At 30.0% G+C, this 27145-nt stretch overlaps 3 protein-coding genes across 4 annotated transcripts; 2 read left to right on the plus strand and 1 right to left on the minus strand.

Moving 5' to 3' along the window:
* Positions 1-563: 563 nt before the first annotated feature.
* On the minus strand, positions 564-4501 carry LOC129306770 (diaminopimelate epimerase, chloroplastic). Its single transcript, XM_054947498.1, has 9 exons — positions 4140-4501; positions 3811-3978; positions 3542-3612; positions 3129-3186; positions 2751-2930; positions 2333-2417; positions 1691-1750; positions 1483-1556; positions 564-910 (listed from the first exon to the last, which is right to left on the minus strand). The coding sequence occupies exons 1-9, from the start codon at positions 4419-4421 to the stop codon at positions 794-796; spliced, it is 1095 nt and encodes a 364-aa protein (XP_054803473.1). The 5' UTR covers positions 4422-4501; the 3' UTR covers positions 564-793.
* Positions 4502-10884: 6383 nt separating this feature from the next.
* On the plus strand, positions 10885-12841 carry LOC129303112 (uncharacterized). Its single transcript, XM_054942168.1, has 2 exons — positions 10885-11019; positions 11952-12841. Exons 1-2 carry the CDS (start codon positions 10990-10992, stop codon positions 12594-12596), a joined length of 675 nt encoding a protein of 224 aa, XP_054798143.1. The 5' UTR covers positions 10885-10989; the 3' UTR covers positions 12597-12841.
* Positions 12842-24007: 11166 nt separating this feature from the next.
* LOC129322339 (uncharacterized) lies at positions 24008-25539 on the plus strand. Of its 2 annotated transcripts, none has more exons than XM_054968640.1 (3): positions 24008-24300; positions 24475-24580; positions 24875-25539. In XM_054968640.1, exons 1-3 carry the CDS (start codon positions 24262-24264, stop codon positions 25042-25044), a joined length of 315 nt encoding a protein of 104 aa, XP_054824615.1. In that variant the 5' UTR covers positions 24008-24261; the 3' UTR covers positions 25045-25539. The 2 variants fall into 2 exon arrangements, with proteins under 2 accessions (XP_054824615.1, XP_054824625.1); XM_054968650.1 differs by having other exon boundaries at positions 24011-24300; positions 24888-25539.
* The last annotated feature ends 1606 nt before the right edge of the window (positions 25540-27145 follow it).

Consider the following 27145-nt stretch of genomic DNA (forward strand, 5'->3'; position numbering starts at 1 on the left):
AAAATATAAAATATTTTAAATTTTTTGAAGTGTAACTATTGACTTTTTTTTAAATTGTCTCAACTTTATATTTATTATAAGATATTTAATAAAAATAAATATATAAAGATAGGGTTAATTTAAAAATAAATAATTATTTTATTAAGGAATAAAATTCAATTACAAATATTTTATATTTTTTTTAACGAAACAGGGTAACTACATAGGACCTTGACTTTCATATCCCAACATATATGTTATGATCATACAGTAGATTTTCGTTACTACATTGAAATGTATAACAAATTTTAATAATTACTATCAACGAAATATGTTTCATAAGAGTTAATCCTAAGGAACGTTAGCCAAAAAAAAAATCCGAAGAAACTGCAACTGAATTTCGACAACTATTTTTTATGGGATCAATTTTTTATATTAAAATTAATATTTAATAACTACCAAGAATTTCAAATTCGATGTGATTAACTTGATTTATTAAACCGATCAGTCACTTTTTTTCTTGTGGTCCACGTAAGTTAATCACAATACACGTAATTAAAAATTTGTCCAATGCTCGAAATTAATTATGATGTAAAAAAGGATGCGCATTTATTGGAATAAATGCAGACGGCAATTCATTTTCCTAAGGAAGCCGTCAATGCAATACAACAATAAATATAAACCAGTCCCAAGCTAAATAGTGAAGTATTGAAATCAATACAAAGTGAGTGAACTAATTTTATAATACAGAGAGCTGGAAAATCCAGAAAGGTGTGAGGATTAATTAACCATAAATATCAGCAAAAACAACAAATTAAAGGGGTAAATATCCGTAATAAACTACTTCAGCAGGGCCCGTTAAATACACATGATTATTCTCCTCCCTCCACTCGATCTCCAATGGCCCTCCAGGTAAATCAACGTCGCAGATCTGTCACAATTCCCAAACCAAAATTTTAATGGTTTCAATGAGCGGGTTTTGGCATGGAAAATATCAAAGATTACTGAATGATACTGCAAGAACTATCACTGAATATTCATCATAAATCAACCTTTCCCAAATAATACAGATCTATAGTTTATAAGGCAATACACTTCTTTTGATTCAGAACATATTTGAGTATGATTTTAAAATAGCGAAGCAATTAATATAAATTCAATAATGGTATTTAAGAGAAGAAAGACAAGCAAAATTTTATTGAAAGAATTCATGGTCTGCAACAAGGCGCCCATTAACCAAAAAAATAAGACTAAAGGTCGCCTGGTCTGAATAGATGTTTAATAATTTTTCACATAAAAATATTAATAATTAATAGATTTTTTTAACACCCTGTCGTGGGTAATAATTTCCATGTTGCAAGCATACTCATGACACTAGAAGAAGCAGACTGTATCCCCGTTGTCCCAACCAAATAGGGGTACTTTGCTCAACGAAAAATAAAAAAAGCAAACGAAAAATACTAGCACAAAACTGCAGGTCTTGATCTACAATAACATACTTACCCTCTCCGCACGACCCTCGAGAACTGCTGCAACAACTACGGCACAAGCTCCAGTTCCACAGGCTAGAGTTGCTCCTGCACATTAAGAATTTTAGGAAGGAGCATGCAGATGTAAAAGTCAGACGCAACTTTGATTTCACCAGATGCTGACTAGAGATAATGTCAATGTATTTATCAAATGCATTAGCTTAGATTCTAGTAGTTCTAACCTGCTCCGCGCTCCCAAACACGCATCTTCAGGTGATGACCAGACAGAACTTGAACAAATTCTGTAAATGAAATCACATAACAGACCATACCAATCATGAGAGTTAGGAATAGCCACATAACAAGAGTGATGATCTCACCACAATCATTTAGGTCTTTATACTAGAGGAATGGTCCGTCTCTATGGAAGCCAATTCTTAGGAAATTTCATCCATTGGATTGCTTTAAAATTAGTGCAATCATCTGAAAAATGGTCGCTAAAATAAAATTTTTGAAGAATTATGCCAGGATCTAGTCAGCAGCACATGAGAAGGGTCTTTTGATACAACTAACCACTCGACATATAGTTGCTACTTGCTACTCCCGCCCCACCTTTTTTACCAAACCAAAATGTGGTTTACCCACGAATTCAATGAAGAAATATTAATAAAGATCAAGGGGCCATCAATCGGCAGCATGTTCTGTTCCTGTGACTTTCTATTACCAACCAATACATTCAGCATCATAACCACATGCCCAAGAAGAACTAAAAGGAAGGGGAGAAAAGCCACAAAAGACAAGGGGGGAATGAAAAGGGCAGGAGAAAGAAAAACTATTAAAAAGTTTAAAATAGCATTGCAATCATATTACTAGCCAACACAAACCTGTGTTTGTTCGTGCAGGAAACGCCTTGTGATGTTCAAACTTAGGACCAATTTCTGCTAGCTTCAAATCATCGACCAATATATTCTGTCCACAACGAGCAACAAAATTAACACCATCTACATGCCCAAAGGGAAAGAAAATGTCAAATGTCTGGCACAGCTGTAAGACAGCAGAATGCTTGCATTTAAAACACGTGTCAAGTAAACCCAATAAAAAATTAATGAAATTTAGTAAAAGCAAATTCTTAACAATTTTTCTTTTGATATAGCTGAGTAGTATGTCAGCATCTACAAGTACCTGTATCCTATTACAGGTATATTTCCTTTCAATACACATCAAAGGTCAGAAAACAAAAAACATGATCTAACAATTTTAAGTATGCAACATCTCCAATGCATCTAAATCTAGAACCCTCACCTGACTTTCTTTTGTACCAAACGTTACACAATGTGGGTTTCCCATGCTAACACATGTAACGTTCCAGATAACTCCATCTACGTCTAGCTCTGCCCTAACAACTGAGTGATCCTTATTTGCAGGTAATTTAGTAGGCACATCTGACGCTTTGAGAATTGGTTCCCCCATGTCAACTCTGACCTAAACCATTATCATTGTGTAGCAACTTAGATGAAGGAAAATACCAGATCAGGGACGGAAAGAGACCTCCCTTGCATTTTAAAACCATTCAAAATGGTACTGACTACAGCATTTACGCATGAAAGGCATTTTGGCAGCTGGGTGACATGACCAATATCTTTAAAGTATATAACAACAAAATCCCACATGAGAACATACATTTCCATCCTCAACGATTTCTGGAATAATCAGGCCAGCACCAGTATGTACAGTAAAGCTGCAAGATAAGAAGTAGTAGTTCAATAAATATGAACAGGCATTCGTTATCTAATGATAATTATAGAGGTCCCACTAAACCGTGTCCTAAATCAGTATTGATTATTACCTGCACATGTCAATATTCAATAGTATGATATTAATATAACTGAATTATTCTCTTTCCTGTGATAAAAATCGTTCTTTTCATATCCATCTGTTTAAGTATGCAATAATTACGTTTTTAACATAAACTTCACGACCGAGTAGAAAAAAGAGATCGAAAAAGAAACTCCACCGGTGGTTGTTTTGCCAATAGAAGGGGAAAAAATGGACCAGAACTATATCAGAGCAAAGTAGCATAGAAGGGACCTTACCTTTGCCTACCGCGTAAGCTCTCAAGCTGAGCAACGAATTTGGCAAAACACCGCATTCCATTTCCGCACATCTAAAGATTATAAGGTCAAATTATTAAACATGATGGAATCTATCGTCCAAAAAAACAAAGAAAGAAAGTAAAGAAAAAAGAACCAATCCATCCAGCACTCTCCAAAACTGGAGACGACAAGCATGCCCCTAATTCCAACAAAATGACTCACAGGATGGTAAGATGGGGAAATATAATACTTGAGGCAAGAGAAATCACCTCAGGCTCACTACCATCAGAATTGAAGATTCTCATGGTATAGTCAGCGCCACTGGTGCCAGCCATGACAAAGATAACTCCATCAGCACCAACCCCAAAGTAACGATCACATAGTTGAACAGCTTTATCTGCGCTGATCTTGGGCTTCAGAGAGTCTCTGTTGTCAATCTATTTAAAATCTCTCAGAATGGCAAAATTGATTAAAATCATAATGAAAAAAGAAAAGCAAGAAGCGTAAAAAATTTAGTATGTCAGTTTTCATTTACTGCACCGAATGAGTTCATCAGAGTGATGAATGGGAAGACTCCAAGCAGAGACATAAAACTTACCAAAATGAAGTCATTGCCGAGGCCGTGATACTTGGCGAAATGAAGAAACCCTGTGTCTTTTCTGTCTAAAAATGAAATGGACGAGCTTTTGACGGGGGTTTCAATGCTCGTTGAAGAAGCTATGATGCGAGAACTAGGGCACTTGAACGAATATTGAGGTGCAGGCAAACTGGAAGGGAAAGCAGATAAGGAGGTTGAAGAAGGACGAAGGAGGCGACTGGATGTAAAGGAGCGACGACGGTAGGATGTGAGAGGAAGGGAGATGGTGCCGGCTATGGCCATTTCTGACTCAACAATGGTGGATCCTCCCACTCGATAACCGTTGTCTTTTCTCAGAAACTCCACGGCGTCCTCACTTTGTCAGTCACGAAAGTCAAATATTATGCCAGCCGCCGGTTTTATGTGTGAGATTGCATTTGAATTGGGCCCAAATTATTATCGGGCTTCGATAAAGATTGTAACTTCGAATTTTTGGGCTTTCGTCTTGTAATCTGCCGAATGGGGTCATTTACTACACCTCACAAGTTAATACAGCTCTGATCTTATTTATAAAATAAAAAAATAATTTTATTTATAAAATACTTATTAATTTTTAATATTTTTTATATTTTTATTAAATATTTTAAATAAAAATATCAATAATAAAATTTAATAATATTTATTAAGAATAAAAGTAAAAATTTATTAAATTTTAAAATAAAATGAATTAGATTTAAAGTTTTTTTTCGTTTTAGTAAAATATGTTGAAAATAATTTATAAATAGGGTCAAAGGGAATATCAGTTAAGAATCAAAGAACTATATTATAATTTTAAAATCAATTGATCCTTGATTATAAGATTGTGCAAAAGTCTTTCAGTTTGATCCAATTCGAGACAAATCCAGTCCTATTTGATCCACATAAAAATTGTTCTTATAGGACAAAAAAGACTAGACACTTTTTTTGAGTTGAATTGGATAAGAGACCGACCATCTGAACCATTTAATCTGGTCTAGTCCTATAAATTCATTTAATATGGTTATGATTAATTTATTAATTATTATTACAAATAAGTTAATTTATAATAATAATTAGTACTTTTTTATGTTTTATACTTGTGAAGTCAAAAACATTGAGTAAAATTTCAACATTAACCAACCTCAATCTTCTCCTTTTATTGCTGAATTTGTTATTAAGTTAATGTAATGAACTTAGACATATTAAAGGTTGTTTAATTTAAATCATTTATGTTGTAATTGAAACATTTTTTTATTATTATTGGAGATTGTTGTGGATTTATAATTGTTGTTGTGATAAATTTTATATGACTATAAATAATTTTATTATATTAATTGAGTTCATTATACTGAAGTAAATTGTTATCTCTCATAGATAAAAAAAGAAAAACAAAATGAAGTGAGATATTAATAAGACCAAAATCAATCTTCTAGTCTCACTAAATCAATACGTTCTTTTTCAATTTTAGGCTATGCTAGAATTAATCCAAACCACAGAATTGTTTAATTCAATCATTTTTATTTTGAGTTAGGTTGAAATTTTATAGAGGTTAATCATTTATGCAGTCCTATTTAATTGATATTAATTTACTATTAAGTTCGTTGGTCACTACTTTCCCAATTCTCAACGTCTTTTTGAGGTGGAAAACTATAAAATAAAGCAGATGAAAGAAAAGTGCTTTAAAAAAAAAAAGTAGATGACAGAAAAGAGAGCAGGGGAGTCCCGTACTTTTTCACCAAAAAACAAAAAATTACATCACTCGCTTTCCCATCTAAAGACACTGTAATTTTTCTAATAAAAAAGGATATTGTAATTTATTCAAATCATATATACTTAATTTGTTTAGATCCGTGAGGTGGTGGCCTGGTTAGTCAAACCCAACATTGAGATTTTGGACAGAGACGCTTGAGTAAATTTATTTTAGCCGTTTGGGAGGATGATTACACGAGGCATGAGTTTTACTGATAATATATATCAAGTTATCGCCACTTTGAAGAAGGGACTGTTTGTTCAGAAAAAATATAAAAACAAGATTAAGAGATCTCAGCTTGTAGAAGCTAATTAAAGAATATTTTTTATGAACCAAATCTTTAATTGGCTCTAGTGTATAATACTCCTTCTGTCTCAAATTATAAAATATTTTTAAATAAAAATTTATATATTAATAAATTTTATTAAATATACTTAACAACTTTATCTTTTTAAAATAAAAATATAAACTTTTAAAAATACTTATCATTTAATATACTAAAAAGAGAATAGACAGAAATTGATAATAGAGATAAAAGATAATATTAAAATTAATACATTTAATAAAATTTTAATATACTCAAAGTGTCTTATATTTTAAGATAAAAAAATTTATTTAAAAATATTTTATAATTTAAAATTAAGTATATACCACTTGAATAACTTTTCCAGTTAAGGAAAGTCAGCAATGTAGTTGAGGCTGCCGTGCAATACTTGCAAATATACAGAGTCAGCTCCTTTTTTTTCCCCCTTGGACAAAAACAGAGCCAGCTGGTTGCCAGAGGGAAATGAAAAAACGAAGTAGGAATGAGATAATTCTCTGGAGAATTATATACAAATCTCACTTGAAATAATTAATTATCCTCTGATCTATTGACAAATCAGTTTAAAAAAAATAACAGCACATGCATTAAAGTAATTCTCCCTGATTCTTGCTGAAAAATATATACTCTCTCTCTTTAAAAATATAAAGCATTTTTTTTAAAATTTAAATGTTAAAAATTATAAAACATTTTTAGTATTTAATGTGCTTTTATTAAAAGTGTTCTTAATAAGTAAGTCACTTTACATTTATTAAAATAAAATACCTTATTAAATAGACTTAAATATAAAAATATGATATTAGTTTAAAATAACTAACTATTTTATTTAAATATGATTGATTAAAAGTATTTTATATTTTTTAATAGATATAATATGAGATATTTTCAACGGAGGTCATTCTGGCATCTACGGAACCAACGCCAATATATTTCCCCAACATTTCCCTTTCCTTATATACCAAAAGGCATTCATAGTTTTTTCATCTGTATATAAAATGAGATGCTCGCGGATATATTATAATTAAGTTTACAACATCTCCAAGCGCAAGTCTTATTAAAGATAAAGCCAAAAATTCTAATTATAATATAAATTAAGAATATATAAAATTTAAAATATGTCTAATTAAATAATTTAAACTATTTTTACCGCTTAAAAAAAAAGCTTCATACATGGCTCTTTTTGCCTATATATAACAGTTAACAGTCACTACATATTTAGGTGTTATATATATTGAAGCAACTATATAATCATTTTTAATCACTTATTGTTTGACTTTATAAAACGATTGTTTTTAAATGATCGTTATATATTTTGTTCTAGTTATAAGAAATTTTAGTAATTTAATAAACTATGCAACGATTTTTTTAAAATAACCGTTTAATTATCATTAACGGTTCTTTTATAAAAACTGTTACAAGTTGGGCACAATGGTTAACTATATAGTAGCTTTTTTTTTTTTTCGAAACTATATAGTAGTTATTTTAGAATAACTGATATATAATTTAGTTTTTTTTTAAAAAAAAAGTAAAGGGGTGACCATTCTAACAGCCCCCTCCAATGACAATATAGGCAATAGGCAGCAACAATTTATTAAATTCAAAATGAAATTAAATTTCATATGCATTGGTCATTATTTTAATAATCCAACTTTATTTTTTAAAAATCTATTTGCAATTATTTCAATATTGTCAGAAGCAAATGCCTGTTCATTAAACTGATTCAAGGAAAAATGGCCAAAAAGTTAACCAAAAATCAAAATTTATGGCTAAAGTAACTGTATTTTACTTAATCATGATGAAAAAATCCTATAATAAAATCATATTTATTAAGCAATGAGCCAGTGTGAGCAAAGTGATCATCCTCCTCATACTCGTTGCTTCAATAAATCATGGGTCAACTCTTTGATGACTTCTTCAATTTGAGCTGGATTATATTCATTAACACATGCATCCTTGAAGTATTGTTAAGCTAAACATAAAATAAATCAAGTTTAAGTATGTGATAACATAATGTTAGTTATTAAATTTAATAAAGGAGAAGCAAGATAAACACTTGGTCAAGCAAAATTCCATCAACTAACACATGTTCAACTGTGTCTTTCATGTAATTCATGATACTGTAGCTACAATCTTTAACCTCGTCATGTTGTTTTGGATGTTTTTTGATCAAACAAAAAAGGTAAAATTAGTTATAATATAATAAACTTAATTTGATGAGATAAATTTAAAGTAAATGTATACCTTAACTATCTTCCATTCAAATACATCATCAAAAGTAAAAAATGTTCAAATAAAAGGCAACTTTTTACGGTTTTGTAACTTCTAAACTACCTTACATGATAACATGAAGCTTTATATTGAAGATCACATGGAAATAATAAATTGCATATATGCAAAAAAAAAAAACATTATTTAACTTACTTATTAAATTTGAATATGATGTGTTTCTAATTTTTCAGTTGTCTTTCAATAGGATTGAGGTACCATATGATGCCTCTATATAAACTGAGCAGCAATAGCATCCAGTGACCTCTATTACAATGAGCACATATACATTAGCATATATTATACAAAAATAACTTGATTAAAAAAATTTAAATATGACTATTACCAAAAAGATTCATGCGCCACAAAATGATGCCAACAAAATTTGATTAGTCAATGACGTGTGATAAATTTTGATTAGTCCAGAACAAATGTACAGTAATACCACAACTCCATTTTCAAATAATAAAATTAAAGTTTGTAACCCAATGTCATCCTTATTTGAGGCCAAAAAAAAAATCATCATAATCAAAAACCAAGAACTAAAAACTCAAAAAATAACCCAACATGGAAAAAGCAATTAAAAAACTTCATAATGCAGAGCACAATTCATTCTATCAGGTATATCAACACACATATACATTGTGATATTGGGAGATTAGGTTCTATGAGTTCGTTATATTGGTAAATTCAACATATAAATAAAGTAAATTTAACAAAATTAAGGTTCAAATTATTAAATATATTGTTTTTATATTAAAAAACACATATACAAAGGAGCACAAAAATAGAGGAAGACGGTAGTATATACACCATATATATTTAAAGAACCAAACAAAACTAAGTAAAAATGATAATGGGGGAAAACTAGGGATAAAAATCACCAACCTAACACTGAACAATTGAAGAAGATATGAGGCACACGAATGGACACCCAACATCCACCAATGATGAAAATCCAATAAAATTGACTAGAAGACCCGCAACAGAGGACAATGAAGGCATAGAACAATGGGTTTGGCTGAAAATCACTTTCCGAGAGCAATGGGGGTGGTTTTGTGAGGAGTGGGAGAGGTTTGCGGGAGGAAAAGAGAGTTTGATGTTTTTCAAAATATAATGTTTGCGAAAAGATTTTAAATGAGACTATTTATTGGTTATTTTTAAATAACCAATAAATAGTTTCTAGATTAAAAAAAATTAAAAAAGGTACAATATAACAATTACTAGAGGTAACCACTATATAGTTTTTTGAAAAAAAAATTAAAAAGATAGAAATTATATAACGGTTTTTCATTTTAATAGTTATATAGATCCAAAGACTATATTATCATTATCTTATATAATTATTATTTAGCTAGTATTTCAAATCAAACCGTGCCTCCTCCATATAACAGTTATTGAAATAACCGTTATATATATGACATTATATATGAGCTTTTTTTATTAGTAGTGTTTGGTGTAGTAAACTACCTTCAATTACACTTAATATAAAGAGTTTAATATAATATCATGAGTCATTCAATTATAAAAAGAAAAAATGAATGAAATTAAAGATAAAAAAATAAGAGATTAGAAAGAAAGAAAGAGGAGGAGGAGAAAAAGAAGAAATTGAAAGGATTTGATGTCTCTAAGATTAAAAAAAAAATACAAGTCTAGTCAAGAAGAGGAAAGAAAATTAAAAAAATTGAGAAAAAAAGAAGAAAAATAGTAAATAGAATACTGAAGATAAAGCAAAAAATCTCACGGCTAAGTTAGAAAATAAATTAAAATTTAAGAATATATAAAGTTTAAGGTGTATCTAACTAAATAATTTAAACTATTTTAGTGAAATAAATTATACTCAGCCACACTTAATATAAAAAGTTTAATATGTCTAAGGAAGACAGAGAAAATTCATTTCTTTAAAATTGGTTCATCAGCTACCTGTTTAGTTGATGACTTGCACTCGATTCAAATCAGTTGGAATAGAAGAGGGTTTGGGTCGACCCAGTGCGTGTTAATTTGTTGCATACGTAGTATCAGTGTCTCAGATGCACTTTGGCAAAACAAGGGGTGTTGATCATATGTCCGTGAATAAAGCTTTATCAGTTCAGACATGGTGTCCCAACATAGTTTAACCTGACGACGACGACAGAGACAATCACAACAAGCTTTTATTTTATTAAGTATCATTAGTTACATAAATTATACATGCTATTATATTTTATCATCAATTAAACTTTTAAAAATATTATTAATTAAAAAGTTTACTTATTTTATGAGAATTGTTTTTGCTCTTCCATAATTTGACAATGAAGGACGATCATTTTGGGGGACAGAATCCCTATAACCACGGGAGGACCACGATCCACGCAATCCCGGTTCCATTATTAAAATATGTCCATAGAAGGTTGTCTCTTCAACCTCACAGGAAAAGGTCACCCACCCGACCAGCCATTGCTTTGTGTCATCGCTTAATCTGCTTCCTCGCTTCGTCTCTCTGAATTTCATCCCCTTTCAGCTATAGAAGCCAAGCCATGCCTCATCTCTGGACCCCTCACAACCAGGTTCTTCTTCTTCTTCTTTCCTCTCTATGCACACTCCATCATGGTTTTGTTTATAAATCTGTAAGAGCTCAGTGGAGGGAAAAAGGACGACCAAACAAACTATCTTAGATATTACGGTTCTTATTTAGTCACTCCGATCCATTCCTAATTTACACACCCCTGATCATTGAAAACAAGTTATGCACAGTGTCAGGTTAAAATTAAAAGTTCATAATCGATGTCTATTCCGCGTCCTGATGAACAAAGTTGCAGATCAATAATAATTCTTGACTCAAATTTGGTACAGTTTTTATAGTTTAAAGAAGATAGAAAATCCGAGATAGCTAGGGAATTCTAAAAGAGCTCACGCTTCAACTTCCCTTACTGGCTCTTCATGCACTGTTATTTATGCTGTGATGCAGTTATACCAGAGTGGCTAGATACATGACACGCGGCACACAAGCTAGGGAAGAAATTAATACAACACGTGTAACTTGGAGCTAATATACAACTGTGAACTTGACTGGTCTAGCGGGAAACAAAAAATAACTAATAATACACAGACAAATCAATACCAGTTGGATTAATTAGATCAAACTTAATCCTCAACATATATCATCCCTTGGTGGATCAGGATGACTATGTCTTTCCAGTTTTCACCCAGGTGATTAATTACAGGCTTAAGCGTACGTGCGACTTTTTGAAACCGATATATCATATGCGACACAATTATTGTAACGAGTAACGACTCATTAACTATCACATACATACTTGTTTGTCCTTGTATGTTCCGTTTTTTAAAATCACAAGATGGAGAGAATCAGCTAACAGTAGGAGCTAGCTTAGCAAGCCTGCTAAAGTCTTTATTTTTGCACTTATATTCTGATCTCAAGATAATATTTCTTAGTTGCGAGTTTCTGAGGGGCTAAAACAACTCCATTTGCTAATGACAGTGTATAGATGAGAATAAGCATAAGCCAATGTGCACCAAATATGGATTTCGATCAGCAATGGCGGAAGGCAACACGCAGGTTATAAGGAAATACGAGGAGATCATCAGAATCTTAATGCAGCAGCTAAAAACTGTTTGCCAAGAAAGAGATGAAGCAAGGCATCACATTCAAGTCCTACTAAGAAAATTGCAGCCATGTATTCCACGGGACACGAGCAAGAAATCATCAATGAGCACGAAGCAATGTTCAAATATGAACCATGAGTCGGTCATCACTTCTCATTGTGATTTATCTCTGGCCAGTGACAGAACAAAGGAGTCATCAGATTATGTTGGTCTATCTAGAGACATTAATTTGGTTGATAGTCTGGTTTGTGGCAAACCTTTACCTCAGAAAGGTAGATTGCTACGAACTGTGACAGAGGCTGGTCCTTTGCTTCACACACTTCTGCTTGCACCGCTTCCACAGTGGCAAAACCCTCCTCCTCTTGACAATGATAATAACGAGGTCGATGATGTTATTCCCACTTCTTTGAGTTTAGCATTTCATGGGAATTCTCGAATGTCTTCACCGTCTATGGATGTAAGTCCAGATATCATGCACCGTAATCATAATTTTTCTGGAAAGAAGAGAAGGCTTCTGTGAGGGTTGACTGCTGGCTCTGTTCCCCTCCCCTTGTAATCTCTTGCCTAGCTCTTGTGTGTTTGTGTGTGTGTGTGTGTGTGTTTGTGTGCGTGCGTGCGTTTGTGTGTGTGTGTGTGTGTGTTTGTGTGTCTGTTTATGTGCGTGAATAATGATCAAAGTCTTTACTTTCCATTGCTAAAGAACTGACGTATCTAATAATTTTTCCAGATTTTGGATATCTATCTGTATATATATCGCTGCGGTTATAACAGGTGCTTGTATTGCGATGGCTGAAATGCTTGAACATTATTTTCTCTAACAAAGGAAAGCCATACATTCGCATTCTACACGTATATACAGTTGCCTTCAAGGCCACATACATTGGTAATAGTGAGGGGATCATGTCTTTAGAAACTCTGATTGCAAATGTCAAGATCGACAAAGCCCGCGGCTTCAAGCACAATTTTTGCTTTGAGAAAGCTTCAAAAATAATAGTGTCCATTTGGTTTTCCCTCCACCAAAAGTCTTAGCAAAAGTCAATTATGGTAATGAATCAATTTATCTTTAAATATATTTTTTCAAAAGTTGATTTAATAAATAATTTTCAAATATTCTTGAAAAGTTTTCACCTTAGCATATTTGGATAGGAGTGAAAATTGATTGGCAAATCCTAAATCAGAGGATAATCATGTTATCATCTTGAGTATTAGCCTGCAGTTATGTTTGGAGGTACTCCTAATTGATCCAGCTTCTAAGAATAAGTCCAGCAGGCCATAATAAAATCGCGCTCTTGGCAAATATGGAATAGCATATAAGAAGAATTAAAATTAAGTTTCATATAAAGAAATTAATTACTATAAAATCTATTGACAATTGAACTAAATTATATTAACATCTGATTGTGTTGTCAATACAGTTTAATTCAATTGTCAATAGACCTTATAGTAATTAATTTTCTTGTGTGAAACTTTAATATAATTCTTCCTAGCATATATTTGAGTAATAAATTTAAATCCTCTCCATGTTTTCCTAATTATCAATGTAATTTAGTTTAATTATTAATAAATCTTACAGTAATTAATTTTTTTGTATGGGATCTGGTTGTAATTATCCCTAACATATATTTGATTAATGAATTTAAATCCTCTCCATGCTTCTCTTTCCATGCGCAATATCAATTGTCCATTTGATTTAATGGTATAAAATCGTTATTAAATTAAATATATTATTCATTTATTATTATTATTATTATTATTATTATTATAAATAAGTTTTTTATCTTCAAAAGCAGTGATAATAATAAATAAATTTGTAAGAAAAAAAATTAAATAAATAATTAAATATATAGTCTGATGAGATTGAAAATGATTCCCGCACAGTAGGTCTTGCATCTTAATTTGCAAGAAGTTCCAACACCATAACAACGTGAGCATATTCCACATTTCATATGATGACCCTGCATGTGTTATTAGAAGGAAAAGTGAACTTGTATATTTCTATTATTCTCCATCTTCCGATTTTAGGTACTGTAAACCAAATATTCATGAGATAGACTGGCCAAAAGAAGAAAAAGCCTAACATTTTGGCACGCTCCTTCTTCTAAACCTAACGTCTGGCTACGCTCTTCTAAATATGAATGCGCATTAACTGAACTCAAGCGTCCCCGTGGCTTCTGTTTCCATGTATCCTGGTTCTTCCACAAAACGGACGACTCAATTTGCTCAATATCATGTGGACTATGGTAATGGCGCCTTTGTTTTTTTTTTTTTTTTTGGGGGGGGGGGGAGCAGTGTGCGTGAAAGAGAAATTTTTGTTAAAATTCGGAATACAGATTGCAGATTCATCATAATAGAGTTACAAAATTAAAATTAAATTATAAATTTTTAAAATTTAACACTTAAAATTTAACTTGAATTAATTAATTCTTTTGAAAATTCCTTATCATTCTCCCAAAAATATAAAATATTTTTAGTATTTTAAGGTATGATTAATTTTTTTAAAAAAAAATACTTTTAATAAATGGCAAGCATGTTTAACTTATAAATCTCACTCTAATAAATTAGTTAATAACTGTCTTCAAATTGACATCATATTTATATATTTATTCTTATTTAATAAGATTTTTCACTTAAAAGTAAATATGAAATGATTTATTTATGAAGAATATTTTTAAAAAGGCACATTAATTATATTTTAAAATATTAAAAAATCACAATAATTATACTTTAACATCTAACGGTGCAAAAATTGATTTACATTTTTTTTCAACGGAATATTTGCATAATCTGATAACTACATTAATTTGTTGCGTCCGTCTTTAATTTCTTTCAGAATATATGATTGTAGATGATATAATTTCATAAGTATTACGATATGTTAGCTCGTAACTCGAAACAAAATTAATAGTAACTATAAAAACACGGTCCATGTTGCCTTGATTATGAAAAGTAAAACACTTGACTTCCTCGCTCTCATTTTCCTTCAATCTCCATGCCCTTCTGAAGAGAGACGAAACTAACTAACGTTAGTTAATACACAATTAAAAGATACCCTACTTTACTTGTGACTTATTCACTAATGCAGTACTTCATTGTACAATATATATAAAATCTGTGTGTGTGTCATACATTCAGAAAGCCGTACGGTTTATTTGGAAGAAACTAGTACAGTTTGACAAGGGGATATCATCGTCACCAGCATGCCGACATTGTACAAGAGTTGGATATGCTGTGACCCCATTTATAATTAATTTGTGCATTTTATCATCTTCCGAAGCTTCCATATAAATGCAAATTCTGGCCGCTGCTTGTATTATACAACGAACAAGGATAGGCTTCGCAAGACTAGACGAGATAAGCCTCTCATTATTCTCACATGTGAGATCATCATTATGTTAAAGTAAATGCTTGATTTTGAATATCAGATAGTGCAAAATACTTTGAATATATTATTCAAATGACGACACTCACCACTGTATATGTATAGCGAGGTTGGCACACATAATCATGTCAACATGCTTTACCCCTAAAATAATGCTATAAACTTTTGAGGCCGGGACAAAATTGTACTACTGCAATTAAATAATTAGATTTTTAAAATTATTACTGAAAGATTTTATAAATTTTATAAAATATTTTTAAGTTTTAAATTTTATATAATGATATTTTGATTAAGGATATTAACAATTAAACAACGATTATTTATAATTTATAAGAAAAAATGAGTGTAATAAATAGTTATTATCTAATTATCAAATATTTTTAATTAAATTGTCAATACATGAGATTTAAAATTTGATAATATTTTATAAAATTTATGAATGAAAATAAACTTTTTTTTTTGAAATTTAAACGTAATTTTTCTTAGATTTTTTCCTGCTATGATTGATTTTTTTTTCTTTCGACAAGTATATTTTAATTCTAAAAAAAGTTGCATTATAAATATTCATTATCGAAGCCATGATTGCTTTTAGGCCAGCTAAGCGATGATGGTTTTTCTAATATATACTATTAACATTGATGTGTTTGTGGAGTCGATAATTTTAATTGAGTGATGTAAGTCCCCTCGCTCAATAAATATTTTATGTAACATGAGAATAACTGTTCGGTGCAATCGAGCGACTGTAAAATATGTTTTACATGATGTTCATATAATACTCAAAAAGTATTATCTCTTAATTTTTGGAGGGAGCAACATATGTGAGGAGTATGTTGATCCTAAAAATTATTTTAAATTTTTATTTTGATAATTTTTAAGTATTGACAACATTCAATACTCTCTTAGTTTAAAATATAAAATATGTTTAACTGATTCTTACCTCTTATTAAATACCTTATAATAAATATAAAGTCACTATTAATAAGGGTACTTTTAAAAAAATAATTATTACACTTCAAAAAATTAAAAATATTTTATATTTTTTTAATATCTAATCTTTCAAAAAATATTTTAAATTTTTAAATGGAGTGAGTAGTTATAATTGATATACTCACTGAATCAAAATCTGCATAAAGAAATGGTGAGGGTCTTTGGTATACTGTGTTGTAAACCCAACCAGGATGGCAAGATCACCATTTAAACCTGTCAATTAAGGGTCTTTTTGAATTATGTTCTCATTTTTTTTATTTTTAAAAATTGTTTTGTAATATAGTTTTCAGAGTAAAAATTCATTTTATTATGTTAATTTTAAAAAAACTTTTAGAATTAAAAAATATAATGATAGTAATGGTTATATGTGATTAATAATGATGATTTATGATAGAACTTGATTAAGATAACTATAATTTTCAATAATCAAATATAGTGTATTTTAAAAATAAAAATAAAATGAAAATAACTTAAAATTTTACAGTTTTGAAAACGATTAGATTAAAAATAATTATCAAATAAATTTTTAAATTTCTTTATTTTTAAAAATAAGAAAGTAAACTGGACCTAAAGATCCTTAATTAATCTGTTCATTTAACTGTTCGTGATTTGGCGTCTGGTTTCTAAATGTATATGTTTCACATCGCGTCCTTTTTTATTCCTTGGCCTTTCAAGGCATAGAATATAACAGCCCATTTGAATTGACAATATGGTCAACTTTTAGGGCTAAATAATTGATTTTTGGACAAATTACCCAAACAATCAAAAAAAATTAATTATTAATTATTAAGTCAAAATCACATTTTGAAATAAGTTTAAAAAGTTACTTATAAATTTAATTTTACTATTAAATAATATATTTTACTTCTTAAATACAATTTAGCAAATTTAATAATATCAAATACAACTTTATCAATAATTTAATTTAAAAAAAAATATCTTTTATAATAATTTATACAGTTAAATTTAATTTCAATATCCAAACATATTACATTATAATATAATTAATTATAATTAAAATTAATTATGTTAATAAATTATTTTTATAATTAGTTATACTCAACTCAAATCAAAACAATCCTTAATATATGTATTTTTGTTCAAAAGTAAAAGAGGGTGGGCACAGCTGGCACGTTATTCACGTTAATTATATATATATATATAAGGTGCGCCTCACACTAATAAAAACCAACAAATTTCTACTACATGCAAGGTAAGTCAAATCTATGTAGAAAAAATTACAGTTAGATTCTAAAAGATTAATTTAATTATAATTACTCCCTTAACAAAATTTTATGATTAAAATATATATGGCCTCCTCATTTGTAAGCGTTTAAAATTAACATCGATGATCTGGCCAAAAAAAATTAACACCCATGACATTTAATTTTATTTTTCAAAATCCCTAACATTAATAAACTATTATTTTATTAATATAATTATTATCATAGAAAATTAATACAACACATATGGCACGCAATATGAAAAAAGTATTTTTATTATTCTTAACACAATTTAAGGAGAGACTAGATTATAATTTTTACTCTTAACACACATGATGTTGTTTTCATTTTTTTAGTCAAGCGACACTATTCTCATTGTTCATAAGTAATATAATTTATGAGAAAAAAATATATTTTTTTCATTTTTTATCAATTAAAATGGTCTTTCATATTAAACAAATGAAAAAAAAAATCCAAAAGATATTATTAATAAAAATTATATAAATAAAATTTTATTCTTTAATACAAGAAAACTATAATATTTTATAAATTGTTTTTAACAAAATCAATGCAAACCATCAATAGCCCAAACAAAGAACTTATTACAAGACAGCACACATTCCATTTATAACACATTGGTGATGTGTTTTTTGTTTGAATGAGTAATGAAAACTTCATTCAAATGAGAAAAATAATAGCTACAAACAAATAATAAGGTGAAGAAAATAAACAAAGCAAAATTTATACTTTCTCCATTCAAAAAATGTAAGGCATTTTTAGTTAAATTCGAGTCAAAATAAATTAGTTATATATTTTCAAACTAATCCTATCTTTTTATATTTATCCTTATTAAATATTCTATAATAAAATATAAAGTTATGATCAATAGGGGTACTTAAAAAAAAGTAATAATTACATTTTAAAAGATTAAAAATGCCTCACATTTTTTAACATTTAATTTTTTAAAAAATGCCTTATATTCTTGAATAGAGGAAGTAGATTTTTACCAATGACAACTTTAAATATTTTTCTTTTAAGAATAATAAAATTATAATTTTTCTCTTAAATTGTATTGCTGCTAAAAAATAAAATTTGTAACAAACAAATCTGTCACTAATTTTCGTTGCAAATATGACACCGCTAATTTAGTGATAGACACAAATCTATCACTAATTCAGTGACAAAAAATATATGTCACTGAGTAATAGACTTTTAATTGAGTGATAAACTTTTATCACTAATTTATTTTATAATTAAATTTTTTGTAGGCCCAAACATTGCCATGCCACCTTCATGCCATGTCAAGTACATGTGAAACACATTACTTACTACCTCATTGTCACTTGAATCTTCATGCCACATCATCAATATATCAACAATCTATTTTAATTTTTTTTGCATGTGACATTGCCTTGTTTCAAACTCAGCATCCCCTTTGTTTCTTCCACACCTTTAGCCAGTTAAGTTGTAATGACTTTTTATTCTTATATGCAAATTTTAACACATATTACTTAATTGAACACATATATTTAACTTAGTATAATTTTTAATATATTTAAGATGTTACTATTTAAAATTGTTGGTAATATATATTGTTATATATATATATACACAAACACGCATACCAACATTTATAAGAATATATTGTTACATATATTTGGGTGTGTGTGTTATTAGTTCATAAATATATTATTTGATATCAATTAATATATTTTATTAAAAAATATAGTAGTTTATATCATTTTATATTATCTATGTTATAATTAAAATGTTTTGATATGAAAAAAATTTGTTTTGATATTTAAATTTACATAACAAAATAAAAAATATTTTTTATTTTCTATATATCATTTTATTCATATATTTTACTTATTTATGTAATTATTTGACTTAAAAATTATAAGATTTTTTCATGTGATTCTCTCTATATATATTATAATTTTTTTAAATTTTTATATAATTTTTAAGCACATTTTACTTATTTTTTAATTAAAAATAGCCACCATTAATATAAATATTTTGTGATGGATTTAAATCGGTCATTAAATTTATAAAATTTGATCAAAATGTAACAACCTACATCCATCAATGATTCACCGCTGATTTGTGTAATTAGTGACGGATTCTAGTTTGCCACAAAACTTTATCACCGACGCCTATAATTAGTGACGGATCTCTAATTTGTTACTAAATATTTGTCACTAATTTTAATTTTTTAATGATGTATTATCCATGAATAATGAAACAATATCATTCAACTACAAAAAAAAAAATGAGAACATCATCATGTGTGTTAAAAGTAAAGTTACAATTTTACCCTTTCTTAAATTGTGTTAAAAATAATAAAAATACTTTTTTATGTCATGTGCCATATGTATTGCATCAATATAACATGGCAATAACTATATTAATAAAATAGCAGTTAATTAATGATAGGGGTTTTGAAAAATCAAAACTAAAAGGTAGGAGGATAATTTTAAACATTAAAAAGTGAGGAAGGTTCATATACAATTATCTCAAAATTCAAGAGGTTTTATATATTTTAACCAAATTTTATAAAAAATAAAATACAAGTATTAGTTCGGGCCGTTGCAAATTCAGGAATCTCAACTGAAGATAAAATGTTTAAGTTTGGAATAACATTTTCAGCTAACAATTAAGGCAACTGTTCACAATCTGAATTTATATTTGTAATTTATTTTTCAAATTTTTTTAAGACCTAACAATCATGGAATGTCAAATACCATCCCCGGCTCCTCAGCTCCTCAGCATGTACACATAACCTGGGCACAAATGATACTTCGGTCGACGCTACACAGCCACATCAAAGCCATATTGGACTCTTCTTCCCAGATATTATATTTTATTTCCCCAGTAACTCGAAGTTATCAACGGGAGATGCATTTAAAATTTAATTAGCCAAGGATGGGTCTCTGAGCAAATCTGGCATGTGACTCAGCAGTGAGATTAGTTGAAAATCAAGATTAGTGGAAACTAATAAGGCGTTGCGTCTGTGCATGCGTTCGCTTTTCGTGTGAACGTGTTTACGTGCGTGCTGAACAGCTTTTGTTTTCCCCACCCGCGTGTGTCACTAACGTTGAGTGAGATAATATTAGCCATAAAAATAATGGATTTGGATCCCACGCAGCGCATTTGGTGCAGTGGATGGAAAGTGGAGCGGTTATGACTGCTCATTCGATCCAGTGGCAGGGAAAAGAGGAATGCGCCGAAAGCCCTATCATCTCCACAACAAAAGGGTGTTTTTTTAAAAAAAATAATTATTTAATTTTTATAATTTTGATGTAGTTACAGTTCAGTATCTAAACTCTAACTCATTATAACTTAATTTTTTAAATTTTAACTCAATTGTAAATCATTCATTAAACTTTACCTCTTACAATTTAATATTTGAAATTTTAACATCTTAAATATTAGTTTTTATATTTTAAAAAATAAAATTATAAAGATTCAAAATATTTTAAATTTATTACTAATATTTTAAAATATTAAACACTTTTAATCTTTATAAATATTATAAATATTAAAAATATAAAATATTTTTAATTTTTATAATTTTATCTTTAAATATAAAGATTAATATTTAACAAGTTGAAACTTCATGAACTAAATTGCAAGAGGCAAAGTTCATAAATTGAGTTATAATGAGTCAAAACTCAAGAATTGAGTTACAACTGAATCAAATCTATAAGGGCTAAATGACTATTTTTTTTTTCCTTTTTTGAAAACTTACTCCACAATCTAAATCCTTAAAAACTATGAACAAATTTAATAATTTATTTTTGTTTATTCTGCAAAAATCCTACCCATTCTATTTAATGATTTTTTACTGTTTATTTTAACAATAAAAAACGTGCTTCACAACATAAATCCTAAAAAATAATGAATAATTTGAACAATTTATTTTAAATATTTTGAAAAAATAAACTTCTCTATTTGATGAAAAATTATTTATTTTATTTTGTATTTTTAACAATAAAAAAATATTTTACAATTTAAATTCTAAAATAAAAAAGTTCATGCACTTAACAGATGGTGAGGCTTTTCATGCACCTTTTTTTTTTCCAACCCTTGGATAGAATAAACGGTTAGGATCATTCCACTTCTTCCAAACAATGCTCCTATTCAGAAATTATCGAAATCAAAATTCCAGCGAGAAGGGAATGATATTTATAGGCGAGTTCGGTTGGTTATAGCTATCTGTACTTTAATTATCTCTACAGTTTAAACGATGAAAAATCAATGCTCTGTGTTAAGATCAATTTTGACAGGTCTCATTAATTTGGTTTCTGTTCAAGTCCAAGTACCTTCACTGGCGGAATAAACTGGAAATCTTTTAACTGGAAAAGAAAATGAAAAATCAGATTCGACTATAGTGAATAAAAAAAAAAATTATGTTGAAAGAACTTTTCATATATTGAAAGTCGTCCGAACAATTCTAAATCACTCAGATAGGGCAAATATTGTGAAAGGAATCATTAAAGTTAGATTTAGTATATATATCATGCTGACAATAGTAGGGTGCAACTTGCAATGTTTCTCGTTGGCCAACAAAAAAAAATTGCAATGGTTCTCAAGTTGTTTTACATGCGTACGAGTTAACTGTGTGTATCATTTATCACCTTACTTTTTCTATGAAATTATATTTCTATGACTTTACTCATAGTGATAAAATATTAAATTCACAAGGGCAGAAGGGAGAGGGGGGAAAAAAAGTCATTGAACCAACGTTACCTTCTGCGTTGGGTCTGGCAATGGCCAATTAGCCATACCTAAAGTCAGAAAAACGGATTAAACCTACGGGTTAATCCGTTTAACTTGCACAATTTAATAAATTAGGTTAAAAAAATTAACCCGTTTTTTAAAACGAGTTGGGTTAGTCCAACCCATAAAAATAGCGGGCTAAATAGGCTGGCCCATTTTTTTATTTTAAATTACATTATATCTTTTGATAAATTTACAATAATAATAATATCTTTTAAATATATAATTTATAACTTTCAAATGTGTTCTTTACATTTAAAATATAGTGTAAATCCTTTTTATAATTTGCAAATAAAATTTTTATTATAGTTTATGAAGATGATTTATTAGTTTTTATATAAATGTTTTGAATATATATTATTTATTAATCTCATAAGATCTATTAATTAAAATTATAAATATGAATTCACTAAGAAAAATAATATGAGTTTATATTCAAATTTTCTTTCTTAGTGACAAAGATAGCACATCTAAGTGAGAAGATGATTAATAGTAAAAATCTAGTAAAATGAATTTGCTTGGTTGAATTCTATATTTATTTTATTTAATTATTAGTTTTTTAATTACTAATTTACTTTAAAATATGAAATAAATAAATATATTTATATTGTATAAATTTTAAATTATTAAAAAATTAATAATTTTTTGCGGGCTAGCCCGAGGGTTGACTAGCCCACTAGAAAATAGATTGGGTTAGATTTTTTAACTTATTTTATCTAACGGGCTGGCCCAACCCAACCCGCAAAACTGCTAACCCGCCAAACTCTTGTTTCGAGCCTTTTTTTATTTAAAAAAAAAAGATCAGAACAGTAATACTAGATTATTAATATACTATCTCTGTCTAAAAATATAAAATATTTATTAAAAAAATTAGATATAAAAAATTATAAGATATTTTTAATCTTTTAAGATATAATCATTATTTTTAAAAAGTATCTCTATTGATAAATGACTTTATATTTATTATGAGGTGTTTAATAGGGATAAATATAAAAAAATAAAATTATTTTAAAAATAAATAATTATTTTATTGGGAGGTGAAAAAATGAAGGAGTAACTAATATCACGTACAAACAAAATTTAGATTATAATTGTAATTACTATTTATTAAATATTTGTGGAAAAAATTAAAGCGGATCGTTTTTAGATTATAAATTTATTTAAGAAAATTAAATACTTTCCTGCAAAACGAAAAGTGGACCATCACCGTTGGATATTTTGTTTGGTAGAGTATGGCCGTTGGATTCTTACCTAAACAAGCAAGTCAAAGAAGTCACCTAAGGACGGTAAGGAGAGAGATGGTGAGGACACGCAGGGCCCCTTATTCACGTGGACGATGGCCCACTTGGCCACGTCATCATAAAAAACTCATGGAATCTCCTCTAATCGCCTCTCCACCAATCGCTGTTGGGCTCCCACGTGGGGCTTTGGACCCCATAGCCGCTTGGCGTCACATGTTCATGGGCGTCCATCGTCTATGTTCTTTTTACTGTTTAGGTTTTGATGTTCGTTATTTTACTGATATACAGTGTACCTCAATTAATTCCCCTCATTTTGCAGCTCTTTCCATATAAATCCAACGCCTCCATCATCTTTCTTCGTCTGGCTTCTTCTTCCCTTTTTCTTCTCGCATCATCTCTCTCTTTTCCTGATATTCCGCCGATCCAGCTCATCAAGAATCTAGCTACTAATTAGCTTCTTCGCCGATCTCTGATATTCATTTCAGCTGGCTTCTGGGATCTCTGCTATTCTTATATAAGCCTCCCACCCCCTCGCTCAGAAACAGAGCAACCAAACTGATCGACTTGGACGACATGGAAAACTGCTCATCCCCTGCTTCTTATATCCGATTGGTTAGTTCCATACGAGGTTTCTGATCTTGTAAATAAAATTTCAGCTTTATTACATTAATTAATCATCAGCTCCTTCTTTTGGTGTTTTTTGTTTGGCCGAAACTCCTTCAGATGTTAAGTTTTATGAATATCAGCAAAAGAGTTGAACTGATCAAGCACGCGTGTGTTTTGTAGGTGCACCGTCTAATTGAGGAATGCATCCTATTCAACATGAGCAAGGAAGAGTGCATGGAAGCTCTTTCCAAGCACGCAAATATCAAACCGGTCATCACTTCCACCGGTCAGTACTCATTACTCGCACCCTTTCTCTTTATTTCTATATAACATGATTATAAATAATCAATCACGCCCGCGCACAGCTCGGAGCTAATGAAGTTCAAAGACTGACTCAAGATAATTAGTAAGTATGTATGTATATGGAAGTGATTTGTGTGTGTGTGTATACAGGGTGGAAGTTATATCATTGAGATTATTTTTTTAGTTATTTTTGTTTGGTTGAAAGTATAAAAAATAGAATCTGGTAGAGTGATAAATTATGAAAGAAGTAAAATAAATGACCACGTGCATGCATGAGGTGTGGGAAGCAGTGTGGAAGGAATTGGAGAAAGAGAACAAGGAGTTCTTCGAGGCCTACTCGAGAAACAGAGCAGAGAGGGCTTCAGAGACAGAGACAAGGAGAAGGATACACGACGTGGTTTCGGAATCTTCCTCCTCCTCCTCCTCCCGCGGAGTTTAGGTTTCTGACGCAAACAACCTTAGTCTTTCAAACGAAAAATAATTCAAGCCCGACACCCACCGCCTGATTTACTAGCAGGGATATTTCCGTAATAACGCCCCTGCGAACTGGTCACCAGCCCTTTTCTTCAGAAAACCGAAAAAGAAATGACGGAACGTCGTCGTAGTGGTCCAGCTCATGGGAAGAAGTTGATGCGAGAACTCTACAGCGACGGGGAGAATGACATGGCGCACACGTGTGTAAATGTGAAGGGTGATTAATTTTCCCATGTTAGACGCGTGCAATGGCCAGCCCTGTCTGTATGTGTGTGTGTGTGTGTGTGTGTTTTGTAGGTCGTATCGCATTGTGATGGGTGTGTCGTTTGGTAGAGTTTGTTATTGAATTGTATTGTTATGTAAGGGACAGAGTTGCCACAGTTGATACGTCATCGTTCACCTTATGTGCCTGTTTTGTAATGGATTTTTGCAAATTAATGATGATGCTGGCATGCTCTGTCGACCCTACCTACTTTGATAGTTGGAGCTCTCCCCTTCCCTCCCTGTCTCTGGTTCCCGGCCCGAATGCTCATTGTTCCTTGAATCCTTGTATGTTTTTCTCACTTTTTTACAATTCCTTTAGACGCTGCTTTTTTTTTTTTTTAATATAGTATTACTCATCTCATTTTTTCAATCAAGATAGTTTACGCTCGGTTTACGTCACGTTGATCATGATTTAAAAGTTGCGTATTCTCTGAAAAATGTTCCATTATCGGCCTGGTCATCCCTTCTTTTAATGGCTTTTCACAGATCAACGTTTGTAAGTAATAACTTAATCAACGTTTAGTTCCTTATTCGATGGTTGTCACTTGTCTCGCTTCACTTTGTCTTACAGAGTTCATTAAGACTGGCCTTGTGAGCGGGCTCAGACTGAGCTCCGATGGATGATGGATGTTCTCTTTTTGTCCTCTGCAAACAAAGTGAAGCTGGATTCTCAGCACACACGTAACTCATGAAGAGCCCGCGTCATATGTCTCACCCAATAAGGGTGAGCACAGGCCCACCTTATTTAATATGTAATAATCAAAATATCAATTATTTTGCTAAGTATGCCCTCATGTCCTTATTATAACATGTTGGCATTTGCATAAATACTACCTTTGATCATAATACAAGTCATCTTTTAGAAATCTTGACTGGTTCAACATATATGATATTAAATAACTTTTATATTTATTTTTTCAATTATACCCATACTTCATTTTTTTTATTTTATGCATTAAAATTTTAATCATTATTATTAAAGCTGTTATATAAGTTATTTAATAAAGGTATTGTTCATGGGTGAACAATAAATACCAGACGTGCCAGAAATGATGGGTCTCAATAGATAACAAAAGGGATCCCAAGTTTTCTTAATACAGTTCTCTTGGATGTAAAAAGATAGTAGGTTTTGGTAAAATAAGTGTATAATTTTATTAAAGTGTTTGAAAATTATAGACTAAAAAATAAGAACTGAAAAGGGTTAGTAAATGTAAATTATGCGAGTCTTGATCAAGTGTTGACTGTCTTTCTCCATTTTTTTTCCTTCTATTTATAGTGTTTGATAGCAACAGCTTTTTTTGTTTAGACTTAGCATGTTCTACCGAATAATCAGGAATCCAATGAAACTTATGGCATAGTCTCTCCATTTTGGTAAACAACCCGTTTCTCCTAACTATTTGGACGTAGATTTCGACATTACTTAAGATCGTGTCTTCGTGCCAACAATCTGATATTTGAAACTGATGGGATTTCGGCATATTTATTTGTGGTAGACTTTATTGAGTTTCGGGGCCGGTCTTTTTTGTTTATATTAGGCTTGACGTTTCGATTACTCAGCCCAACTAACTTTTTGATCTATTTGAGCGAAGTTTCATATTTAATATAAACAGGTATAAATAAAAATATTTAACATTTTTAAAAATTTAAGGATTTAATTGATATTGTTTATAAATCATAAATTAGTTAACTATATTTTATATTGTTGTCCAGAGAGATTGTAGACTAAGAAAAGTTGTTACATGTATTATTTGTCCAAAAATATCTAAGTATTTCAATTATAATACCCCAGTTCATCATCGCTTTTTTGTGG

Source organism: Prosopis cineraria, unplaced genomic scaffold (genome assembly GCF_029017545.1).
Source record: "Prosopis cineraria cultivar Desert tree isolate PC_DT_omini unplaced genomic scaffold, ASM2901754v1 PC1, whole genome shotgun sequence".
NCBI classification, from domain to species: Eukaryota; Viridiplantae; Streptophyta; class Magnoliopsida; order Fabales; family Fabaceae; genus Prosopis; species Prosopis cineraria.